General features: G+C 40.5%; 1 protein-coding gene across 6 annotated transcripts in view; it reads left to right on the plus strand.

Annotated features, from left to right (window-relative positions):
- Positions 1 to 24,179, plus strand: part of VWA3B (von Willebrand factor A domain containing 3B) — a 121,690-nt gene that overhangs the window by 37,752 nt on the left and 59,759 nt on the right. For 5 of the 6 annotated variants that reach the window (XM_048858653.2, XM_075130735.1, XM_048858664.2 and 2 more), the window contains 9 exons: positions 1,994 to 2,132; positions 3,236 to 3,367; positions 11,540 to 11,638; positions 13,032 to 13,214; positions 17,048 to 17,175; positions 18,307 to 18,491; positions 19,124 to 19,261; positions 20,422 to 20,461; positions 20,575 to 20,731. In XM_048858653.2, coding sequence (XP_048714610.2) covers positions 1,994 to 2,132; positions 3,236 to 3,367; positions 11,540 to 11,638; positions 13,032 to 13,214; positions 17,048 to 17,175; positions 18,307 to 18,491; positions 19,124 to 19,261; positions 20,422 to 20,461; positions 20,575 to 20,731 — 1,201 coding nt within the window. The remainder of the gene's footprint in view (positions 1 to 1,993; positions 2,133 to 3,235; positions 3,368 to 11,539; positions 11,639 to 13,031; positions 13,215 to 17,047; positions 17,176 to 18,306; positions 18,492 to 19,123; positions 19,262 to 20,421; positions 20,462 to 20,574; positions 20,732 to 24,179) is intronic. The other variant, XM_075130742.1, reaches the window with a different exon arrangement.

Raw genomic sequence — 24,179 nt, forward strand, 5'->3', positions numbered from 1 at the left:
TAAAGGTCAATCTCAGGCTTACTACTTCTATATTAGCTAAATTCCCTTTTCTAGTATAAGTTACCTACTGACTCTGAACAGTTTCACAGTGTGCCCCTGTCATAGAGAGGGATCCAGTGTTCCATGGACAGCACCCTGCGTAGATGCTGGCTCTCAGTTTTTGGATGTCCTTCACTTCAAACCCCCTCTCTTTTGAGGATTTGCAGATTTTTTTTTCTTTCTCTCAGATTCTGGTGATACATGATGGAGGAAATTCCCTTCTCTCTTAGTTTTCCAAGACTGGGGTTTTCATTTCAATTTCAAGTTGTTTCAATGTTTCCCAATTAATTCCAATATTTTCTTTTGCTGGCTGGGCAATGCATGGGTACTTGAAATTAGTTTTGTATGAACAACTGGTATGGACAGTGTCCTTCCTGCCTGATTGCTTCATCCCTCTGTTGTGATGTGTTCATAGAATCATAGAATATCAGGGTTGGAAGGGACCTCAGGAGGTCATCTAGTCCAACCCCCTGCTCAAAGCAGGACCAATCCCCAACTAAATCATCCCAGCCAGGGCTTTGTTGTGTTGCTGTGGTTGTACCACAGTTACAATGTTCTCAACATATATACATACTTATATTCATAGCCATAACTTGTAAACACCTCTCCTAATGACTATCAATGTCAGAACACTACAGGCTTTCATAGAAGACCTTTTTTTGACATATATTTATACACAATAACATTGTATACAACCATTTGATTCAATTGCTTATTATTTGGTGTTCAGATCCTTTGTACCCCCATTGGGGTGTCTGGACCCTGATTGTCACACCCTCCTCTCCACCCTAACTAGATCTGCTGGCTGGCCATTGAGAGGAGAACATGGTGCTCAATCCTAGGGGTGGCTCAGCAGTGGAGCTCCCCAGGAGCTCCAAGAGGCCTTTTGCTTCTCTCAAGCATAATCATTCCCAGAGCGTCTGCTGATGCAGTGCGGCTCTGCCTCACCCAGAGCTCAGGCATGCAATTAATAGGCATAACCTGGCTCTTATAATATTTGTCTGTTAGGAATTGCTCTCATTGTAACAGAAACAATTATGTTCAAGCATTTCTCTTTATAGTTTTTTATGTTTCTTCCCACCAATGGTATCAGTGCCTGAATATATTTAGCAACATCCAGGGTTTTGTTATTTTTCCTTGGTTTATCCTATCTTCTTCTTCTTCCGGTTTAAATTCACATGCCAGTGAAAGCAGGAAAGATTTGAGAGTCCAGGATTTTATATTTCAAATCCGAGAACATCAGCATAAATTTTGTATTTTAAATGGCTTGTCCATTTGTCGTGAAACCTTGGTAGAGTACATCACATGTTTTTGTGAAATACTTCATGAGAAAATGTCATTCAGCTGCAAATGTGACATGATTCTTTTATTTTTTTATGGCATCATTCTCTTTTAACTTGTATAGAGGTGAGTAATCTTTATCTCAGAGCCGCTGTACTGTTCGTTAATATCCCACACTGCAATACACGCAGGTAGTTACAGCTCTCCAGAGGAACCTAAAGTGGAACTGGTTCGGGGCTCTGAATCAGGACAATAATTCTGTTCAGGAAAGCACTCAAGCACACATTTAACTTTTAAGCCTGTGCTTAAATCCAGTTAATTAAAAATTAAGCATGTGGTTAAGGCTCCTGTTCAGTAAGGAATTTAAACATGAGCCGAACATTAAAGTTGTTTTAAGCGCTTAGGTTTCTTACTAAATCAGGGCCCTAAGTGTTTCCGTGAATGGGGATGGATTTTATCACGTGTTTAAGTGCTTTCCTGAATTGGGTCTGGAGTAAAGTCACTGAGCAGTAGGAACAGCTTGGTCGCTCACAGGGACAGATGGTTCAATCTAGCAGATTATTTAGGCTTTAATGTTACCATATTGCTTTATGCTGCCTGCCTGTCTCCAAAAGATTATTGAGATGTTGCCTTTCACACCATGTCCAGGTGACTTTTTTTCCCCTCCCCCCAGGGTTAAATGGCTCCAGCGAGGGAGCAGAGGACTCTTTGGGAATGTGCTTGAAGATCACATCTATATTCTCATTGATACATCTCAGTCTATGAGGGACAAACTTCCACTTGTGAAGGAGAAAATATTTCAGCTCATTCAGGTTAGATAAAATGGGGACTCCCGAAACTTGGTATGTGTAGCAGTACTAGCACTTAGAGCTGATTGAAGCTTTTTTTCCCTCCACATTGTTTTCAGTTAAAATTGGTAGCCATTTTTAAAGAAATGGAACGTTTTGCAAAAACATGTGATTTTCCTGAAAATGCTGTCAGTTCAGGTGCCCAATCTCGGCCAGCAGCAGCAGCAGAGAGGAGCAGTTGTAGAGAAGTCCTGCTTCGCTCTAGGCTGGAGCATGCCCTCTGCGGATGGAATCTTTGGAGATTTTAGCAACACTCTCTACTGAGCACGTGTGAATTGTGATTTTTCCAAAGGCTTGTAACTAGAGCTGGGTGACATTTTGGGGAAAAATAATATATTCACCAAAAAATGCATTTTTGGGTTAACCAGAATAGTTTGTGAATTTGTGTTGAGTTCACTGAATAGTTTTGACTGAACTGAAAGAAAAAAACATTTTGGTAATGTTGAAATGAAACATTTCATTTAAACCTGTAAAATTTCTTTTGGACTTTCAAGGCATTTTGACAAAAGCAAAATTTTTTAGTAAAAGTCACAAGCAGGACGTGGGCAATAAACAATACATCGCAGAAGTCTGAGCCCCGTGGTGTGAGGCTGCCGTTGTGGAGGTCACGTAAAATCACGGAATCCATGACTGACTTGTCATTTCACTTTACCCATGTTTAATTCCCCCCTGTGCCTGATGAGAAAAGGGATTAGAACTTGGGTCTCCCACATCCTAGGTAAATGCCCTAAATACCAGACTATAGAGTCATTCTCACTCTCTTTCCCTGGCCCAATGGCTATTTATTGTCATTCAAAGTGGCAATTCATAGTCATTCATGACAAAATTATAAGCAACTGAAGGATCTTATAATGGGAAATGTCAGGGAAACTTAATAATAGGTGATGCTACTATCTCCCACCTAACATATATGTATAAAGAATACTTGTCATTATTTATTGGGATTATACTACCAATTATACATGAATGAAAACTACTCTTGTTGATGTTTCTCTCCCAGCGTAACATGGGTTGGTCTTTTTTTTTCTTTTAATATTGAGAAAAATGCAACTGACTATCTCTTACAGGAACAACTGAGACACAAAAGCAGATTTAACTTTGTGAAATTTGATGCTCAAGCAGTAGCTTGGCAAGAGAAACTTGCTGAAGTTAATGAAGAGAATTTGCAAGATGCTTGGCTTTGGATAAAAGAACTGGAGGTAAAATAGAGAGAAACATATCAAGAAGCATGTATGAGCTAAGTTACATTTACATCCCCTATTGGTATAATATTATTCAGTTAATTGAGTTAATTTAACTAATAATGTGGCAAGTGTGACCATGAGGCGTTCTAGAAGGCACTCATATTCAGTAGTTATATAGAGTTTGTATTTGATTTTAGTGGAGCTGAGAGACAGAGTGTTGGAGCCTCAGATCAGGGATAGTCTTTTAACAGTGTTTTATATTGTTTATTTATTATATAACAGGAAAAGCATGTGTTTATGATACTAAAATTCTTTATATCTCCTAGTCCAGTGATTTATTTGTGGAGTTCCTGGGAGTGAGGAGTGGGCAAGGTGAAGAAGCCACATAAGGATTTTGAAGCTGTGAACTAATATAAAGAGAATGTCTTAATATATTTTGTAAATGGCAAGAAATCACAGAATAATATAGAGGGGAGGGGGAACATTGCTAAGCTCTGGGTAGGGAGTTACTGAATGTTTAGAATCAGGGAACAGATAGTTTAATGAGTATGAAATTGAATTTTCTGGGCTTCCTCCAGTCCCTGGAAATAAAGCACTGCTTTACTTAAGCCAGGTATGCAGTACAATATCATGCAAGACTGGGAATACCTTGAAAAGGCATCCATTTGGCATAATTTCAGCCAGTCAATGAGGAACATCCATTTTCTTTGTTATTCAGTAGAGCTGGCTAAGTGGGTGTCTTTATGAATTTCCTGTCATGCACTCAGCTCTACATCTTTTTGTTCTTGTGCAATTCCCTGTGCTTTTCAAACTACTGCCACGCATGACATCTGTTGCTGACCTGCAGTATATTTAAAAGAGCATGTGTGTAAGTCTTAAGATCAGAAGGTGGCTTTAAGAAGAAAGTTAAAGAGAACAGCAAATCACTAGGAATATTAATCAAAACAAATTCTTTGATATCATGTAATGCACTTGGATCCCCTTGGGGGGGTGTTTAAAAGGAGACAGGCCTGTAAAACAGTAACAGTTCTTGGAAAATTCCCTTACAAGTGGCAACACTTATATGGGATGATAACAGTATCATATACGAGGTATGTCAAATTTGCTAAAACTAACAGATAAAAATATCAGTGATGTGTTGAATACAGTACTGCTTCAGAGTTCTTGAGATGATGGAAAACTAGATGGGACAACTTCAAGTGTTTTCTTCACATCACTTGGATTACCAAGCAAATCTGTTTTTCCATGATGTGCTAGAGCATATTTTGTTTATTTCAAATTAGGTCAAAAACAAAAGAACCAAAAGATGAACAATTTAAACATGATGTATTTAGGATTGACATGCCCCTAATATTAGTGGCTGTGTATACTGCTCCCAAAAAAACTACATATACATATACTGGAGCACTACATATACTCCAATGGGAGCTGCGGCAAGTGGTGAGCTGCAGGGACACGGTGGGTGCTGCTTCCCGCAGCTCCCATTGGCTGGGAATGGTGAACCGCGGCCACTGGGAGCTGCAGGGGGCTGTGGCTGTGGATGGTCAACGTCAGTAAAATGTCTCACTGCCCGCAATCAGATTACCCTGATGGGCTGCATGCGGCCCGCAGGCCACAGGTTGGCCACCACTGACCTGAGTGTTGGTGGGATCCTCCAGTTCTGCAGGTACTGCGAAAGCCAAAGACCCTAAGTGGGCCATTTCTGAGAGGAGTGGCAATGGGGTACTGACTGAGCCAGTTAAACATCCTGCACTGAGCAGCTCAGCACATAGCACAGCCACATCGGTACCGGCAACTACAGCGGCACTACCGAAAACGTCCTCTTCGGTACCGATGCTCACAGTCTCGCAAGAATTCCTTTTCCATAAAGACTTGCTAGTCTTTGCAACACCGGCATCTCCCCTTCTAGGTACCGACGTTATTCCGGCATACTCGGTACTGTGTCAGTTTTCACCACCATCCGGATTGGTCCCACCCTTTTCCAGTGAGGAGGGTGATGATGAGAAAGGGGACATTTACTCCTCACACCACTCTTCACCCATTTTGGCAACCACAAGACCCGGTCCACCAGAACAACCCGGATATCATCCTGATGCAATGGCTTTATTGGGATCCATGGGCTGTGTACCGGCAACAATGTTCTAGGTCTCCTAGCATTCACAGGGAGAGACTGGGATGCTCCCCATCAGCCTTGGTAGGTGGTCCCTCTGAGCCTTTGGAGAAGACTTTTGAAGAGCATGAGGAGATTTTGGATTAGGAAGTTGTTGGGCTGGTGCCAAATTATGTTGAATTGCTGTGACTGATACGAATGAATGTGGCAAGCATGAGTGGTATGGCTTGGTATGTCTGAACTTGCTAGAGGATTCTGGGAGCAGGATTCTCTTAGCATTAGATAAATGATGTAAAATCACTGAAGGTGCTGGAACTGCACTGAAATGGTTAATAATGGCTCGATCTGTATGTATATTTCTACACCAAACTTTGGAATAGCAGCAGGGACAAGCTCACAAAGTAAAGAAAATGTAATATCCTGTGATCAGTGGGCTTGGCACAAGCTGACCTGGGTCAAAGTGACTACTTCTGATGGCATCACTCTGAGAGCTTAAGTGAATGATTGATGAGAAGGTAAATAATGATTGAGCTTTGGTCTGTGTCGGTGTCTGCTTCGCAGTCCCTTCCGAAATATTAATTAGAGTATACCAGTAATAAATGCTCACAAGGCATATTTCTGGGACGTGTGACTCTTTTGAGAGCAAAAGATATAAATGCTAAGCAAAGTAAATTAATTAGATTAGTTCCCCAATTAATATCTGAAGAGATTCGAGACTGTGAGACAAAGTCCCCAGGGTAACCTAGACTCCGCTTTGAGGGACCTTTGTGGAATTCTAGAACCAGAAGGGCTCAGGGTGACCTAGGCCCTGCTTTGGGAATGTTTGACAGACCAAGTACCTGAGAGGGAAAAGAAGAGAAGAGAAGAAGTCTCCATCTAGAATTGGTAGATATATCTGCTTTGTTTGACAATTAGGATACTGTGCAGAGATAACATAGTTACTGAGGATGTATGCATGGGGAGCTGAGGCTTATAGGAAAAGATGTGTACTGTGTAACCTTAACTGCTTGTGTGATTCTTCCTCAAATAAATTACTGTGCATGAAGCATATTGGTTTCTGAATTCTCATTGGTACTGGTAACATCCGCCCAGCCATGGGCAATTAAAAGATGTGTTTCAACAGAAGTCACCCCACCAACCAATATCTCTTCATCTTCTCCAGACAAAGCCATCATGCCTCCACTACCTACAACAGCTAATAACTTTAAACCATTCTAGGGGCTATTTAAAAGGATTGCTGACTCGCTCAGGACACCCTTGGAAGAAGTTGCAGAGTCTCAACACAAGCTGTTGGACACTTTGCAAACATCAACCCCATCAGAGATTGCGCTTTGAGGCACTCAGATGAGACATAAATGAGGCACTCCTAGATCCAGCAAAAACCATCTGGCAGACTAGACTACCCAACAATACCGCCCACTTGTAAGAGAGCGGAGAAGAATGACTAAGTTCCCTCTCATGATCTGGATTTTTTGTTTTCACATGCCTCACCGAATTTCTTTGTGGTAGAGTCCATAAATGAATGGCGCAGACAACACCACTTCAGAACCACCCCGTATGACTAAGACTGGCAGTGGTTAGACCTCTTTGGGCACAAGGCCTATTCGTCAGTGACTCTGCAATTCAGAATCGCCAGCTACGATGCACTAATGGCCAAATACAATCACACAAATTATTCTAAGATGTCTGAGTTTATTGATTGCATCCTTGATAACAACAAAAAAACAAAACAACCCAAAACAATTCAAAGCACTCATCTTGGAGGGTCACCTTCTTGCATGGATAGCCTTTCAAGCTTTGTTGCATGCATCAGACACAGTGGCATGATCCATTGCTATAGCCAGAGTTATGCAACAGGCTTCTTGTCTCCACCTCTCTGGGTTTCTGAAAAGTGTAATCTATGGTTGATCTTCCCTTTGAGGGCTTGAAATTGTTCGCAGCCAAGACTGATGAATCCCTCCACGCCCTAAAAAATACTAGGAGAACACTTCGTCTTTAGGCATTCACACATCTGCACCAAGAAGGAAGCCAGGGAAATACCACTCAGCACAACGAACAGGGCCTGCACCATACATCCAACCACAGAGACAATATGACCCACAAAAATGTAGACCGGGGTAGGCAAACTTTTTGGCCCGAGGGCCATATCTGGGTAGGGAAATTGCGTGCAGGGCCATGAATGTAGGGCTGAGGAAGGGGGTTGGGGTGTGGGAGGGAGTGCAGGGTGTGGAGGGGGTGGGATGGGCACACATTTTGGCCCGAGGGCAGGGGGTTAGGGTGCAGGAGGGGTGCTGGGTGCAGGGAGGCTTGGAGAGGTGTGGGGTGCAGGAGGGGGCTCAGGGCAGGTGGTTGGGGTGCAGGAGGGGTGCTGCAGGGGGCTCAGGGCAGGGGGTTGGGGTGCAGGGTGCAGAAGGGGTGCGGGGTGCAGCAGAGGGTTGGGGTGCAGGCCCGTGGGACATAGTTTGCCCACTCCTGATGTAGACAGAGGCCTACATAGACGCAGACCACTCCCAACTCAGCCATCAACATCCCAACAACCCTCCTGGAAACTGCAATTTTGAGTGTTTGGTCAAGGGCCTGAGACGCCTCCCCCATTTCCAAGTGCTGAAACCATCAACAACCGTCCATCCTTTCAGTGGTCCTCAGTCCCCATTCCACCCAGTATGACAGACCATCACCTCGGACAAATTGGGTATTAGAAATTTTCAACACTGGTTACTCAATTCAGTTTACCTCCTTCCCTCCTCACTGCTCTGCCTCCCTGTTCCTCAGGGACCCTTCTCACAAGCACCTTCTACAACAGGAAATAGAATCAGTATTGACACAATATAAAGGGAAGGGTTTTTATTCCCATTACTTCTTAACCCAGAAAAAGACTTGGGGATGGAGGCCCATTCTCGACCTAAGGAAACTCAACAAGTTCGTGAAGGTTCAGTGGTTCAGGATGGTCATGCTAGCAATGATAATCCCAGCACTGTAACAGGAGGACTGGTTCTCAGCCCTTGACCTCCAAGATGTATATTTTCATATCACCATACACCCATCACACAGGAGATTCCTCGTATTTGTTCTGGGACAAGATCACTACCAGTACAAAGTACTGCCTTTTGGCGTCTCTACAGCTCCCTGGGTGTTCTCCAAGGTTCTCGTATTGGTGGCAACCCACCTCTGCAAGCAAGAGGTCACGATATTTCCCTTCTTGGACGACTGTCTACTCCAAGTCCTCTCCTGGGAAGACACCTTTGAAACTACTCAAAAGATGATGGCTCTCTTCTCACAGCTAGAACTACAAATAAATATGCAAAAATCAATGTTGGCACCTGAACAAAAACTAGAATTCATTGGGGCCCACCTTGATGCACTGGAGCCCAAAGCCTCATTACCACTACACAGATTTGTCACCCAAGTTAATCTGTTTGTCATGTACAAAACAGTCTACAGATATCAGCCAGGACTTGCCTGCAATTATTAGATCATATGGCAGCAACCACGTTTGTTGTAAGGTGTGTCAGGCTACATATGCATTGTCAGTGCTGGCTCAGGATGGTATACATTCTGCACAGACATAGCCTGAACAAGAGTCTTACGATGTCACTCACAGTCAAAAACTCTACACTGGTGGACTCAACCCCACAACGAGTTCCCTTCACACAACCCCCTCTGTCAATGATACTTACAACAGATGTTTCTCCCCTTGGAGTAAACATTACGCATCAACTTACAGGAACTACAAGCAGTCTGCAATGTATGCTCACGCTTTTTACCGCTGATCAGGAACAAGACCATAAAGGTACTGATGGACAACATTGCTTGCATGTTTTATATAAACCTTCAAGAGGAAGCAAAATCACCAAAGCACTGAGATTATGGAGCTGCATCCATCACAATATCCACATATCAGCTACTTATCTGCTAGGATGTCAGAACACCAGAGTGGATACGCTAAGCGGAAAATTCTCTCAGGACCATGAGTGGGAAATAAACACCACGGTCCTACAAAATATATTCAGACACTGGGGTTTCCTGACTATAGACCTTTTTGTGACAGCCCAGAATGCCAAGTGTCCACAATTTTGCTCAAGAACGGGATTGGGGCCCTGATCTTGGGGCAGTGCTTTCCTCATCAAAAAGGATGTGCCTCTGCTGTACGTGTTTTCCCGTAGCTCCCCCTATCCAGGGTGATATACAAGATAAAGACAGAACAATCCAGAATCATCTTGATAGCTCCCATGTGGCCCAGACAAACTTGGTTCCCTTACCAGATGAAGATGGTGGTATGCCCACCACTCACTGTTTGCCCTCTTTCACGTCTTCTGTCTCAGGACGCAGGTCAGGTTCACCACCCAAACTTGGAGATCCTCCACCTGAAGGCATGGCTCTTCGATGGTTCCAGGACAATGAAATGAGCTGTTCGGAAGATGTAAGGGACATACAATTAAACAGCAGAAGGTAGACTACACATTATACTTACCTGCACAAATGGAAGAGATTCCACATATGGTGTCAGAACAAGCAAACCATGGATATTACCTCCCCCTTACCATTGGTACTAGATTACATACTGGAGCTAAAGAAATCAGGTCTATCCTCAAGCTCACTAGAGTACACCTTGCAGCCATCACAGCTTTCTGTCATGAAGTTGACAGGTACTCAGTCTTCATCCATCCTATTACTAAATGATTCCTCAGGAGTATTCGGAACCTCTATCCTGAAATATAAGCCCCCACCCAACCCTGGGACCTTAACCTAGTACTATGCTGTCTTACTGGTCCCCCGTTTGAACCCTTGGTGACATGTTCTCTTGTGCACCTATCGATGAAGGTGGCCTTTCTTGTCGCCATCACAACCTCCCAACAAGTAGGAGAACTAGGGGCTCTCGTGGCATACCCCCCATATACAATCCTTTACAAAGACAAGGTTACTTTAAGACCACATCCTAAATTTCTACCTAAAATGCTTTCCTCATTCCACTTGAACCAACCTGTCTACCGTCCATCATTCTTCCCTAAACCTCATGAGAACAAACTAGGCAATGGTCCATACTCTAGATGTTAGACGGGCATCAGCATTCTATCTTGAAAGGACAAAACCCTTCAGAATGTCACCAAAGCTATTCCTTTCCGTTATGGAAAGACTGAAGGACCTGCCATATCCAAGCAGAGGCTCTCAAAATGGATTTTTGGGTGCATTCACCTTTGCTACTGCCAACATGATCTGCAACCCACCCACCCCCCAGGCAATCGCACATTCCACCAGATCGCTCTCCAATTCAATAGCCTTCCTAAACAATGTACCCATCATAGACATCTGTAAAGCAGCCACTAGGGCGTCAGCCCACACGTTCATGGAGCACTACCCAACTGAACAACGAGTTGACCTCGAATGCTCTGTTAGGACTCTGTCTTATCCTCATTTGCAAAGCTCCTTTCTTCCACCAAGGGACACTGCTGTATAGTCACTAAAGTGGAGCATCCACAGGGATAGCACTCGAAGAAGAAGAAGAAGAGACGGTTACTCACCTTGTGCAGTAACTGAGATTCTTCAAGATGGGTGTCCCTGTGGATGATCCACTACTCACCCTCCTCCTCTCTACTTTGGAGTTCAGAGATGCACTCTATGGTGGAGAAGAAACTGAGGGCGGTTTGGTTGCACAACGCTATGTAGCTTCCAGGAGTGGCTTAAGACTGGGAGAGAGCATGTGCGGCCCAAACGGGCATTGTTACTGAAAGTCTCCGATTGCAGGCATAGGGACGCAGATTCGCCTAAAGTGGAGCACCCATAGGGACACCCATTTTGAAGAACCTCAGTTACTGCACAAGGTAAGAAACCCTCTCTTCCAGTCCCTTGATATCTAAGTTATACTTATTTGCACAGCCATTGAATACTGAATTAGTGCAAATTTTACTATTACCACTTCCATCAAATTTCTGACCAGCTGACGCTCAACATGTAATTTACACCGTGTCACTGCTTTATCATGAATTTGCTCCTGTAATTGCTAGAAAAGAGCTGATGGTCTATTTTTAGCAGTGTAACAGTATTTTGTGTATCCCCCCCCCCCTCATTTGGGTTTTTAGGTTGGCAGTTCCACAAATACGCTCAAAGCACTTCAAATTGCGCTTGCTGATAGTGACATTCAAGCCATTTATCTTCTGACTGATGGGAGACCTGACCAGGTATTTGTGAAACAAGAAAACAGAGATGGGGTAGTGTGATGATTCGGTGGTAGTAGTAGGATGCCGAAGCACAGCTTTAGGGATGAATAAAATATCCAGGAGGCTCAAGCTTGTGAGGTTGTCTGTTGCAAAGTTGATACAATTAATCTCTAAACTAGTGGTAGTGGGGTTTATATCCTTTACTCTCTTACGGCAACCCTGTTTTATCTGATTTATGGCATCTAATTTAATTCTATAGGAAGCTTTTTTAATCAGCTGGTGGTTGGCTAAAAGGCTGAAGGGATAGCTTAAAATCTAAGATTAAATAGTAAAACTTGTATATGAGGTAATATTAAGAGAAAAATTCTCATGAATTAAAAAAATGCAGAAAAATTGCAAATCCAACAGTATATTTGGATTTAAAGATTCCCCTTCAGTGTTACAACTGAAACATTGCAGTCTTGTGTGTTGCATGAGAACCAGAAAGTGAAAGACTAATAAGAAGATAAAGAGATGGCCCTCCAACTACAATACTTCCTTCCACCCCCAAATAACAAGTTATTCTGGGGGAGCAGGTGCAAAAAAGTAGGCATGTAGATCCTCTTCCATCCATTTGCTGGAAGTACATAAGGGCTATCCCATCTCTGGCAAATTGATGTTGTAGTAAATATTGTAGGCAGAAAATTAGCTGTTGACTTAAATTTATCATAGATTTTTTTTCAAGTATCTGTTCTATTGTAAACTGTTGTCTGTATAATGTAAAACATCTCTTATTGATAACATTGGGTCAGATTCTCATTTCACAAGGTATAGTTCTGGAATAACTTCAAACTCTTGGTTTATATAAGTGGAAGTAAGATCAAAATTTGTGCCAATATGTTTATAGCAGATGAAGTTGTGTTATTTTAGCACAAAATGGCCTGAGGTTTGAGAAGATATAATGCAGCAAACAAAAACTGAAAGGAAAGCACCTCTAGTTCAGCTACAAGTGCTATAAAAGAGACAAAAATGAAAATTTAAGTTATAGTTCATGGTGAAAACTGGCCAATATGCTGATAGAGGCATTTTAAAAATAATTCATTTACCGGGGAAAATTCAGCTCAGTTGCAACATCTGGCATTCAGCAAAGTCTAGATATTACTTAGATTAAAAGTTGAGTTGAATGATACCTGAAGTGTATTGCTCAAGCTCACATGATAAATCAGTGATTCAGGTAGTGTTATAAACCAGGATCCTCTTGGATCTTTAGGGAAAAGTGCAAATATTTTTCTTTTTCTTTGTGCCTTGAACAGAAGGGATTGGTCCTACAAGCAGTGCCATGGCTAGTGAAATTCTGTACAGTGTTTGTTAAATAGTTGTTTATCTGCAGCATATTTAACACTATTTATTATATTTTATTTTTTTATTTTTACAGCCACCAAAAACAATTCTGACCCAAATCCTACTTCGTCATAAAGTTCCTATTCATACCATATCTTTCAACTGTGATGATACAGAGGCCAATAAATTTTTGCATGAACTGTCAACTGAAACAGGAGGACGATTTCATTACTATAATATTTATATGACGGATCCTGAAGCTCCAGAGCCTATTGTGGTGAGTATTTCAAACTAAATATGAGAGTATGAATCTTCATGGCATGTTACGGCACAACAGAGCTTACATATATGCAGTTTGATAAGTATGTGACTTAGGAAAGAGGCTAATCACTTAATCACAGTCAGGCTGAAGTGATCTTAAAGCTCCAGGCCTGCCATTGCTCAGTGATAGAATTTTATTAGGTCGTAACAAACCTAAATCACAAATATCATTTAATGTATATGTGATGTTCCCCTCTGGTGTTTTCTGGACCGGTGATCTGCTAGGCCTCCCTAATCCTTGACTCTGGGAGCCAGCCTTACCCTGCTCTGCTGTGAGAGCCCCCACTCCTGGGCTGTTCACGCACAGCCTCTGGCATGTAAGCTGCTCCCAGCTACCTGCAAGCGAATGACACTAGCCAATATCTCTGGTCCCAGACACAACCCTAGGAACCTCCGTCTTGCAGTGTCCAGTAATGCCTGCTGGATGCTGCAAGTTTATATAAGTTAGTCAATTTAACAAAGAAATTGATATGTATCAGGCTTGTTCTCCCAAGGGAAGTCTCTGACATACTGCAAAGCAAACGCACTGCTTCAGGTAGAATAAACAAACAGATTTATTAAATATAAAGATAGATTTTAAGTGATTATAAGTCAAAGCATAACAAGTCAGAGTGGTTACCAAAATAAAATAAAATATAAGCACGCAGTCTGAACTCTCAACCCTGTTAGACTGGGCAGCAACTAGATTAAGCAGTTTTTCTCACCGCACTGAATAGTGCAGCCCTTAATCTACAGGTTTGTTCCTTAAACCTGGGCCAGTCTCCTCTGTTGGAGTCTTGACTTCTCAGTGTCCTGGTTGTTTGCAGCATAGGTGGGGCAGGAGAAGGGCCCAGTATGTGTTCACTCTGCCTGTTTTATACTCTCAGTCCATGTGCTTGTAGAACACAAGTCCAGGCATGTCTGTGTGGCATTGCTGAGTCTCTTCAAGCAAGGTTGAGCAATTGTCCTGTTGGGGCCTCCTGCAGGTGAGTCATTGTAGCTCCCTTGCTGGACAATGGCTGTTGATGGGTTGTTTGACACCCTGCCCGGGCGTTGGTTTCTTTCCTTGCTGTTGCCTCTGGGGAGCTAATATCTGGCTGATTCCCCAATTTACAGAATGCTTTAGTGACCACCATACAACACAATTCTCATAACTTCATATGCATTAATGATACACATATATGGATAGAGAAATGTTTTTCAGCAGATCATAATCTTTCCCCTGATACCTTACAAGGCATGCTTTATATGTGAGATCACGATTATATGAAAATGAAGAATATGGGGCTTACAATATGTTCCCCCAAGGTACAGAATGTTACAGTATATTTATATGGGTGTTGTTAGTTTAAAAACACATGGAGGTCAAATTCTGCCCGGAAAAAGCAGGTGTGATTCCTGGTGTCGCAAATGGGAGTTATGCTTACACCTGAACTGAAATTGATCTATGATTTTTACTTCAACAATAAATGTCCTGTTAATTAATGCAAGCATATATAGCTAAAGAGAGTTTCATGCCTAACGTTATGACATATAGTTGCCACTGGAGGGAGAGGGTACAGGAGGGAATAAAACCATATCCATAAGCACTAAATTTACAAAAACAGCACAGACCTACCAAGTGTAATTAATAAGCTCAATCTAAAAATCCCCAGTAGTAAATTTCTTCATGGACTTCCAGAAATAATCATGTTTTTTTTTAAGTATTCTTGTTTTGAATTAAAGCATACAACCAATTAATTAGTTCCCCAAACACAAGGAAAAGTGGAATAAGAACTAGCATAATTAGGAACAAGAGAGTAGTATGAAATTTTGAACATCACAAACCATAATTCAGAGAAGCAAGACTAGAAATAATGCAGTTTAAAATATTCCATAGGCTGTACTAGATGCCCTTATAGCTCAGCTGGTGTGGATTGTGTGAATCCAGAATGTGTTGGAAAGGTTGGAAGGATGAAGCTTGTATCATTCGCATGCTGTGCTCTTGCACTAGTGGGGCAATATTGGAGCCATCTTTGGAATTCACTCTGTATCCCATCTCTGGTCCAGAAGAGCCCAAATCTATTCACCTTCCAGGCATGTTTTGAGGTGCAGCTTTTTATCCCAAGTTTTGGAGATGCAGGGACATGATAAAGATGGGATTTTGGGTGTGGTGGGTATAGGGTGACCAGACAGCAAGTGTGAAAAATCGGGACAGGGGGTGGGGGGTAATAGGAGCCTATATAAGAAAAAGCCCCAAATAGCGGGACTGTCCCTATAAAATCGGGACATCTGATCAGCCTAGGTGGGTATTACTTCGGTTTCATTTTAATCTCCTGTAGGTTATTTACTTATTTTCTTTGTCTTAAAGTTGAGGAAAACTGCTGGTTTTGTCTCTTATATTACTGTACTTGTAATTAAATCAAAGGCACCTTAAGATAAGTATGAGTGCTTTCCCCCCCATGTACATTAGTTATAAACATAAACAATAATAATATTAAGGACTGTCTAATAATACTAATGACTGGTTAAGAGAATAGTACATAGTACAACCAATTTTTTTTAAAGCTGTCAATAGAGCTGATGCAAAATGTTCCTGAAGAAATGGAACAATGTACTATTGCCATCAGTAAATAATGGGCATATGACTATAGCAGCACTTTTCTCCAGTGATCATTTAGGATAGATTCTCCACTGCTTTGTACCTGTTGTAGTTACTTACCCCTGTGTAAAGTTGGTGTAAAATGCTACCATTCTGCACTGGTAATGTTTTACATCCAGTTTCCACTGACTCTGCACAGGTGAGATTACTACAACAGGCACAACACAGTGTGGAATTAGGCCCTTAATATATTAGGGTATTTGGGGCATTTAAAATATTATCAAACATGAACCTGATGTTTAGATGCGGGTGCAAAGTGTCAGGATGGGCATGAACGGGGTCAATAAAGTGCAGGTTTTCTATTTTTCCCTGTACCTCTTTTTGTTATCTTGTGGGTGCAGTATATGGTTTTCCTGACATGTTTAATGCTGATACAATCTCTTCATTTAAGTTCAAAGCCTTATTTATACTGAAAAAAGAAAAGGAGGACTTGTGGCACCTTAGAGATTAACAAATTTATTTGAGCATAAGCTTTCGTGAGCTACAGCTCACTTCATCGGATTTATATGGCTAGTCCTTACTCTCAGTCGTAGGTGTAACGCTGGCGTGAGATCAGAATCAGGCCTGTTTGATTGATATGCTGCTGTAATTGTTTGAAAAATAAAAAAAATGTATCTTTAATGTGTAACAGTAAAAGGGAAACCATGTCAGTTACTGGAGCTTAGCTGTAATATAATACCACCACTAAACATGGACAAGGGAAGCAAAAGGTATGTAACTAAAAACTTGGAGCAACAGGGCTATTCATGTCTTTTTTTGGAGTATGTAAAATTTTTCAAAGAGATAACTGGTTTGTGAGGTAATTGCAGTCATCTTCTTAAGAAAATTACAAAGCTTACATTGTCTTGCCAAATACACTTTAGTGCTATTTTTTGCCATCAGCGTGCTTGTCCTTTGCTAAAGGATATTTCTCTGTGGGAACATGAAATTACTGCCATCATCATTTCCCTCCCTTTTAATTTTATGCTAATAGTCAGTCTATGTTTGGTGTGGGACCAAAGCAAACTTTGTTTTAGAAATGAGGGAAACTCCGAGGAAAAAATCCAAACAATCCAAAATGTTATTCCCTTTTTCTACACCAAAAACTTATTTATTGAATTGTTTCTGTAAATGAATGAAGCATGTCTTAAGTGTAATTATAGTAACACATTCGATTTTCATTTTGGCAGAGTGAAGATATATACCTTTTAAAAAGAGAAATTGAACAGGGGGAAAGAGATCTTGAGAAAGTGCAAACCTTTCACACTGAATGTCTGATGATGAACTGGTGTAATGGAGAAAAAGATGGTGAAAATAAGTATGTTCTCAAACTGCCTTTATGCCTCAGAGTGCTCTATAGGTTACTCAAGCTACCCGTTAAATTTCTTGTCTTGTCTTCATTTTGCATTTTTCACCTCTAACATTCTCCTTAAGATATTTTCCTTTTGCAAAGAAAGGTTGAAAAATCTTTAATTAATACTATTGTAAGAATCTTTATGAAAAAAACAAGTCTGGAAGAAAAAGATGTTAAAATGTATTGCTTGGAATTGGAACAAAATGGTGTGTGAGCCAAGGTGGCAGCAGTAACACGGACTAGTTCAGATAGTGTAAAAAGAAAAGGAGTACTTGTGGCACCTTAGAGACTAACCAATTTATTTGAGCATGAGCTTTCGTGAGCTACAGCTCACTTCATCTAACACGGCTGTTCCTCTGAGACCACTAATTACACAGTTTCCATTTTATAGAAATTCAGAGGCCTTAGATCGCCAGGTATATCAAACCTTACAGGAGCACTAAATAAACAAAAAGGAGGAAATTATTTCACCTAATGCCTACTTCATTTGCGTACAACAAATAAAAAAACAAAAAAAATACATCTCAAAAAAGGATTTAAACAATGAAAACAATCTCCTGCCTTCAAAAAATGATCTGAATTCAAACAAAAGTTCATGATTTATTGTTATAGAGGATGTGCAGAATGATTTAAGATGCATGGTAGGAGCATGGTAGGTCAGCAGCTCGGTATAAAAAAAATATGTAAAGTGTTTATTTTAGGGCTTCTTCTTGTTGTTGTTGTTAACATTAGTAGAGACATTTATATCACTTATTATTTATAGGGTGGCTCACTCTCCTCCCTCCACCCTTGAGAATTCAAAGCAGCTATACTAGAATAGTCTGGTCTCAGTAAAGGATAGAGTATTTACATGTGTATCAGGGTTTTTTACGTGAACCTGTGAAAGTAAAACTAACAATTTTTAACCTATTTGTGAAATCAAGACCGTGGTAAAATAATGTGAATCATTTTGCAGTCTTGCAGAGCATTTGAAATCGGTATTTAAGTGCCATATACATTTAAACTTAACGTTTAAAAAGTGGTTCCTTACGAATGCATTTATACTCTTGAAGGTTATTCACTTGCTTGTTTCTTGTCTTTATCACTCATAAACAGGCATCACAAGCAGACTCTTACTGCATCCTCTGTAACCACACACATTCAGGAGCTGAACACCTCTCCTACCAGTAGGCCATACTGTGCCTCAGAAGAGCCATTGCTGACTTCACACCAGCGTACAGTAGATGTATGGCAAACTCGTTGTGACAGTCCAGTCAGAAGGAAGTCAGCACTGTATGCAGGTAACTATCTAAAATGAAGTGTGGATATTATTCAACAGAATTTATTCATCCACTGTGAAGTGATTCTGTCGATGATAAAATAAAAATTCCTTATCTCTGTTGCAAATAAAACATTTGATTATTTAAACAAAACATTATATTAAAACTCTAATTTATCTTCCATCGTTTTTGCATTTTGTTCATCTTGGACATTTACCCTAGACTGGTCAATGTCCAGTCATTTTCACTTTCTGGTACAGTGCTTTGACGGTTGGCTTACATACCCTGCAGGGGAATGCCTAATTTAAACTATTTTGATTTAAATTTTAAAAATACAGTGTAAGCAGTTCAGTTAATAGTCGGCATTTAACCCCTCTCTCTTCTTCATGCAAATAAGTGAATCATTGTTTGTGGTTATTATGAAGAGCTCACGTGTGTGTTTTATTAGCTACAGCATTAATTTTTAAAAAAACAAACCCTTGGGAAAGTACAGAGAAACAATTAGTGCTGAAGTATTGTTACCTGTGATGGCTTCTCTAAGACAGTTCGTTTAAGAACATGGGATGAAAACCAAATAAGTGTTTTCAAGAATTGCAGGCAGCCATTTGATATGTAGATTAGTTGTCCTTTTCTCTCTGTCTGAATACCTGCAGAGCAAACAAAGACTAGTCTGCTCAGGACCCTGGGCCATCGAGCGAGGTCTTATGAAGAAAGACCAGACGAGAGGATATCTCCTGAAAGAAAGGGTTGTTTGCTCAGAAATAGCTTTAAATCTGCAACTGTGTTTAAAGGCAAGTTATCACAACTGGGGGAATTTCAGTCAATTATTCTAATTTGTTTAGATCTGGTGGTAGCACATTTGAGATAGAGCTGAATTGTTGATGAGCTTGTAAACTGCAGTAAAAAGAATTCTGACTGGGTTTCACTGACCTGGTCAAGGAAGCATTTTCAGCAGGACGGTAAATTTGAGATATTAAAATATGATGGATACTGATTGAAAAATTGAATAAAATTTCACACATCTGTAAATAGCATTCAGTTTAGCATCATCTGCAAGGGAAAGAATGGTCTGTTTTTTTGGACGGGCCTCAAGATCCTTGCACACTGTCGATACGCTGTCTCTTTGGCAGGGTCATTTTCCATGAAGGTAGTGCAGAATACTTTCATTGAAGACTGCTGAAGGCACATCTGAATCACAGTTGTTTTTCCTGAACAGGGTGCACATCTAAGATATGCTCACTGTAATCAAAGAAACATGAAAATTGTATATTAGCTTAATGAGATGCCAGTGACACTAAGTTATGTTACTTGTGGCCTGAGTTGAGGAATAAGCTTGGTGAATCTTCCTTCTTGGGTAAAGGCTATAAATCTAAACAAAGGTTAAAATAATTTTGAAATGATAAAATTAGGGTTTGTCTACATTGACACTTTTGTAGCTAAAACTTGTTGCTTGAGGGTGTGAAACACCCCGTGAATGACAAAAGTTGTAGCGACGAAAAGCGCTGGTGTGGACAGCGCTTCACTGGTGGGAGCTGTGCTCCCGGCGATGAAGCTACTGGCCCCTCATCGGAGGTGATTTTATTTTGCCACCGGGAGAAATAGTGGCCACACAGTGCACCTTACAATGGCATGGCTGCACTTTGTAAGGTGCACAGTGTAGACACCTTGCACAGTGTAGACATAGCCCTAGTGCTTATCTACCTTTACATTTTTTGTTTTTATTAGTTCTTGTGAAGTGTGAGTGTTCAAGCACCACGACTGAAACACAAGAGAGATTAATTCTCATGAATAAATTTAGTAGCTGGAATAAGCATTATTATACAGCCTTAGTAGCACTTCTAATAGGCTCAGATAGAGCTTATGCTAATTACTTCATGGGGTGTGTGTGTGTGTGTGTTTGTGCAAAATCATTATATGATGCCTTTGTAAGTTTGTAAATGTTTTTCCACAGAGCTGAATACACAAAAGGTGGCAAAAAGAACATCTAAAGAGTATGTACATGTGTCACACACAAGTGGTAGTGGTTTATATTTATTTTCCGTAACTACTATATTACCAAATATGTTTCTGTCTGATATTACCTCTCACAATCTCTTATTTTTAGTTCTCTAGATACGTCTTCAGCTCATTGGCTAAAGACTCATGGTTTGGTTGCTAGACGACTCACCATAATGGATGCCTTAGCCCCTACAGCTGTTCCTCACAGTACTAAATACATCCCGGTTTTAGACAAACATGTTCTTTCTAAAGTATTTGATGAGGTAAAACTCTTATGCTGTTTCAGGGGAAGCTTAAAATTTACCATTGTTTTTATTTTTTATTTTATTTTTTTTATTATTCGTCTAGATAAATATTGAATAATTATGTCCTCAAGTGTCCACGGCAGAGTGTGGGTTATTCACAGTAAATGTACTGTATACATTTGGAAATATTTATTAACAACAGATATTGATAAAATAAAATTATTAATTCTGTTTCCTGCAGGGTGACAAGATAATAGAGCTTAATGCTATTTGCATTTGCATTTCTTGCCTATATACCAGTTGGTGACAGTGTGCAGCCACCAGGGGTTCAAAAATTGTTCATAGGCCATAGTCATTAATGATATTTGTTAAATCACTGGAGTTCTGAATTTTGGGCTCAGTTAGTCAGCTAGTAAACTGGTGAAGCTTTCCTGGATCACTAAGTTCTCAGAGCTACATGTTCTCTAGAGTGCTTTTATAAAAGAACAGAATGAAATGACCTAGGGTCCCATCTTGAGAGGTGCTGAGTCCCTCTTGTGAGGTTCTGAGGGTTAACAATTCCCACTGAATTATTTGTCATGAAATATGAACCTATGCCCTCCTCAAAGGGCAATCCATGTTGTGGAAGATTACCCCTGGAGGAATTCTTGTATTGGTGTATTCTCTATACATGCTGAGAATTTGTGCAGATCATTCTAAATAATATGTTTTTCAAAAATAACACAGCAGTGGAAAAGCTGGAGAACATGAGCTTAAACTGAATAATGAAGAGGTAAAGGCTTTGTGAATGGGATATGATGTAGACCTGAGTGAGATATTCATAACAAAATGTGAACCTGCACACAATTTAAGATTTTTTTTTAATTTCAGTTTTAAATTCCAACTTGGGTGCATTTTTAAAGTAATTTTTGCTGTGATATTCAGATTTTTAAAGCAAAAATAGGCTCACTATTTTAGTGAAAATAGCCAAAAATATCAAGCTTGTTTCTGATAGTAAAAAAAAAAAGGGGGAGGGACAGTTTTTTAAAAGAAAGATGTCTTTTTGCATAAAAACCTTGCATAAGTGTGCACATTTTCATATTTCATACGTGAAAATAGTCTGTTTGCCAAAACCGAATAAAGAAAAACTTGTGTGAACCTGCACAATACAGTGAATTTGGGTATGAAATGTCACATAACAGAAACTGTGAATTTCCACAATTCTAATGGGCTATTTCCTGGCAATTGTCACTACTCCCTATGCCCTTTTCTGGAGAGCCCTACCAGCTGTTCTCTTCAGGTCTCCCCAAGAGTCTCCGAAGCACTCCCTTCATCTTTCCAGAATAATCTTGAAAATTTGTTGTAACTACTGCTTGCAAGAAGCACCTTGTAAAAACTAAAAGCCTTCTAGAATAGTTTGAGCCACCTTTCTGCAAATGCTGTTTTAGAGAAGTATTTTATCTAGATATTATTGGGCCAAATTAATCCATAGGGGTGAATTTAGGCCATTTAGGCCATTATATTTGAAATGAATATAGTGGTATAGCTGTTAGCAAGCAATGCAATATTTGTAGGCATTTTTGGGTTCAAGGACATAATTACAGATAGAGCTGGGCAAATTTTTTTCTTATGAGAAAAAAATAGTTTATTTGCTGAAAAATGCATTTTTGGTCGACACAAAACTGTTTGCGAATCTGACCTGACAGTTTTGTTTGGGGGAAGGTTTTTCAGGGTCAGTTTGAGGGAAGTAAGAGTGTGTTTGTTCTACTTTGTATAAATACTTAAATATTCAGTGGGCCAAAGTGAGAGTGACTCTATAGTTGGTGATTAAAGTACTCACTTGGGGAAAGAGGGGTATGAGATGTGGATTCAAATTCCTCCTTTTAGTCAGGTGGAGGGAAGATTTGAATCCACATCTCCTAGGTCAGTGCCTTACTCACCAGACTATAGAGTCACTCTCACTTTGGCCCACTGAATATTTAAAGTAGTTAAATAAAGTGGAACAGCTTCAACAGGAGAGATTGAGAGCAACCTACCCAGAGTAGTCTATAGCCTGGAAGTAGATGCTTACCTGGCAGGCTGTGATTTGAATTCAAGTCCCTGCTTCAGATTTGGGATTTGAAACTGGCTCTCCCACATAACATTTTCCTAACCACCGAACTAAAGGTTATAAAGGGAAACATATATACCCGACCTGAAACAGACTTTTTCAATTTGTTGACAAATTCCAAACCTTTTTGGAAATGAACTGATTTTCCCTGATCTTTCAGTTTGCTGGCAGAACCAAAAAAATGAATTATTTGCCCAGCTTCTAGTTAGAACCAGTTATAAATTAACACTCCTGTCCTGCCAACTATTTTTACAGAGAACTTCCCCACTGATTTCATTAAGACATCCAATGAATAGCTTAATGGTAGGTTATGGCCTGAAATGCTGGAACCTGCATTATTGCAGGTCACAAATATGCTGTATGTAAAGGAAGGAAAGGAATTGAAACTACTAAGTGGAGTCAACAGAATTACCTTTATCAGCCCTGGAACCCATTCTCCTTTGGAACCCATGCTAACACTTGAAGGAAAAGCTGAGAATAGGGTGTGACTTTAATTATAAATAGGGCCCTACCAAATTCACAGCCTTGAAAAATGCATCATGGACTATAAAATCTGATCTCCCTGTGAAATCTGGCTATTGTAGGGGAGAGTGAGCTCCAGCTGCTAGTCCCAGCTGGGCTGGGAAGGGGCAAGACTTCCTATTCTCCCGCAGGGGCTGCTCCCAGGGCCAAGTCAGACTCACAGCTGGGAACCTCTCCTGGCTGGAGGAAGCTGTGAGACTGCTGGCTTGGGAGCCCAGCTCTGAAGGCAGTGCTGAGATAAGGGTGGCAATCCCGCGACCCTCCACTGCTCTTTTGGGTCGGGACTCCATGGTTACAACACTGTCAAATTTCAGACGTAAACATCTGAAACCATTAAATTGACTATTTAAAAAAACCTATAATTGTGAAGTTGACCCAAATGGACCATGAATTTGGTAGGGCCCTAATTATAAAGCTTGAGCAGGAATTGTGAGGTTGCGTTAAGAATCTTTCTTGCTCCTATACTTTGAAAGGCTCCATTCAGAATCATAAATATGTACACAATTGTTGGTATTCTTTCTCCTCAGATCTTGGTTTTGTTGGGGTAGAATGCTCCTTTGGTTTCTTAGAGGACAACATTTTTATTTTCATCCTCTACAAACATTAATGCACTAGCATCAGATTTATTTTGGAAATAGAGAAGCAAGCAAAAAGGTTACCATGGCAACTCTTCATTAACATCATGCTCATGTGCTCTTTCATTTTTGTGTGCCCTGGCAGTTTCACCTGAGCTATTTCAAAGAGATTAATTCATTACACGATCCATCAGTTTCATATCCAGAATAAAAGGTGTTCTGGCTGTTTAGCATAATGTGCAGTCCCCCTCTAGTAGTTCTGGAGGAATACTTCTCTGTA

Source organism: Caretta caretta, chromosome 1 (assembly GCF_965140235.1).
Source record: "Caretta caretta isolate rCarCar2 chromosome 1, rCarCar1.hap1, whole genome shotgun sequence".
NCBI lineage: Eukaryota > Metazoa > Chordata > Testudines > Cheloniidae > Caretta > Caretta caretta.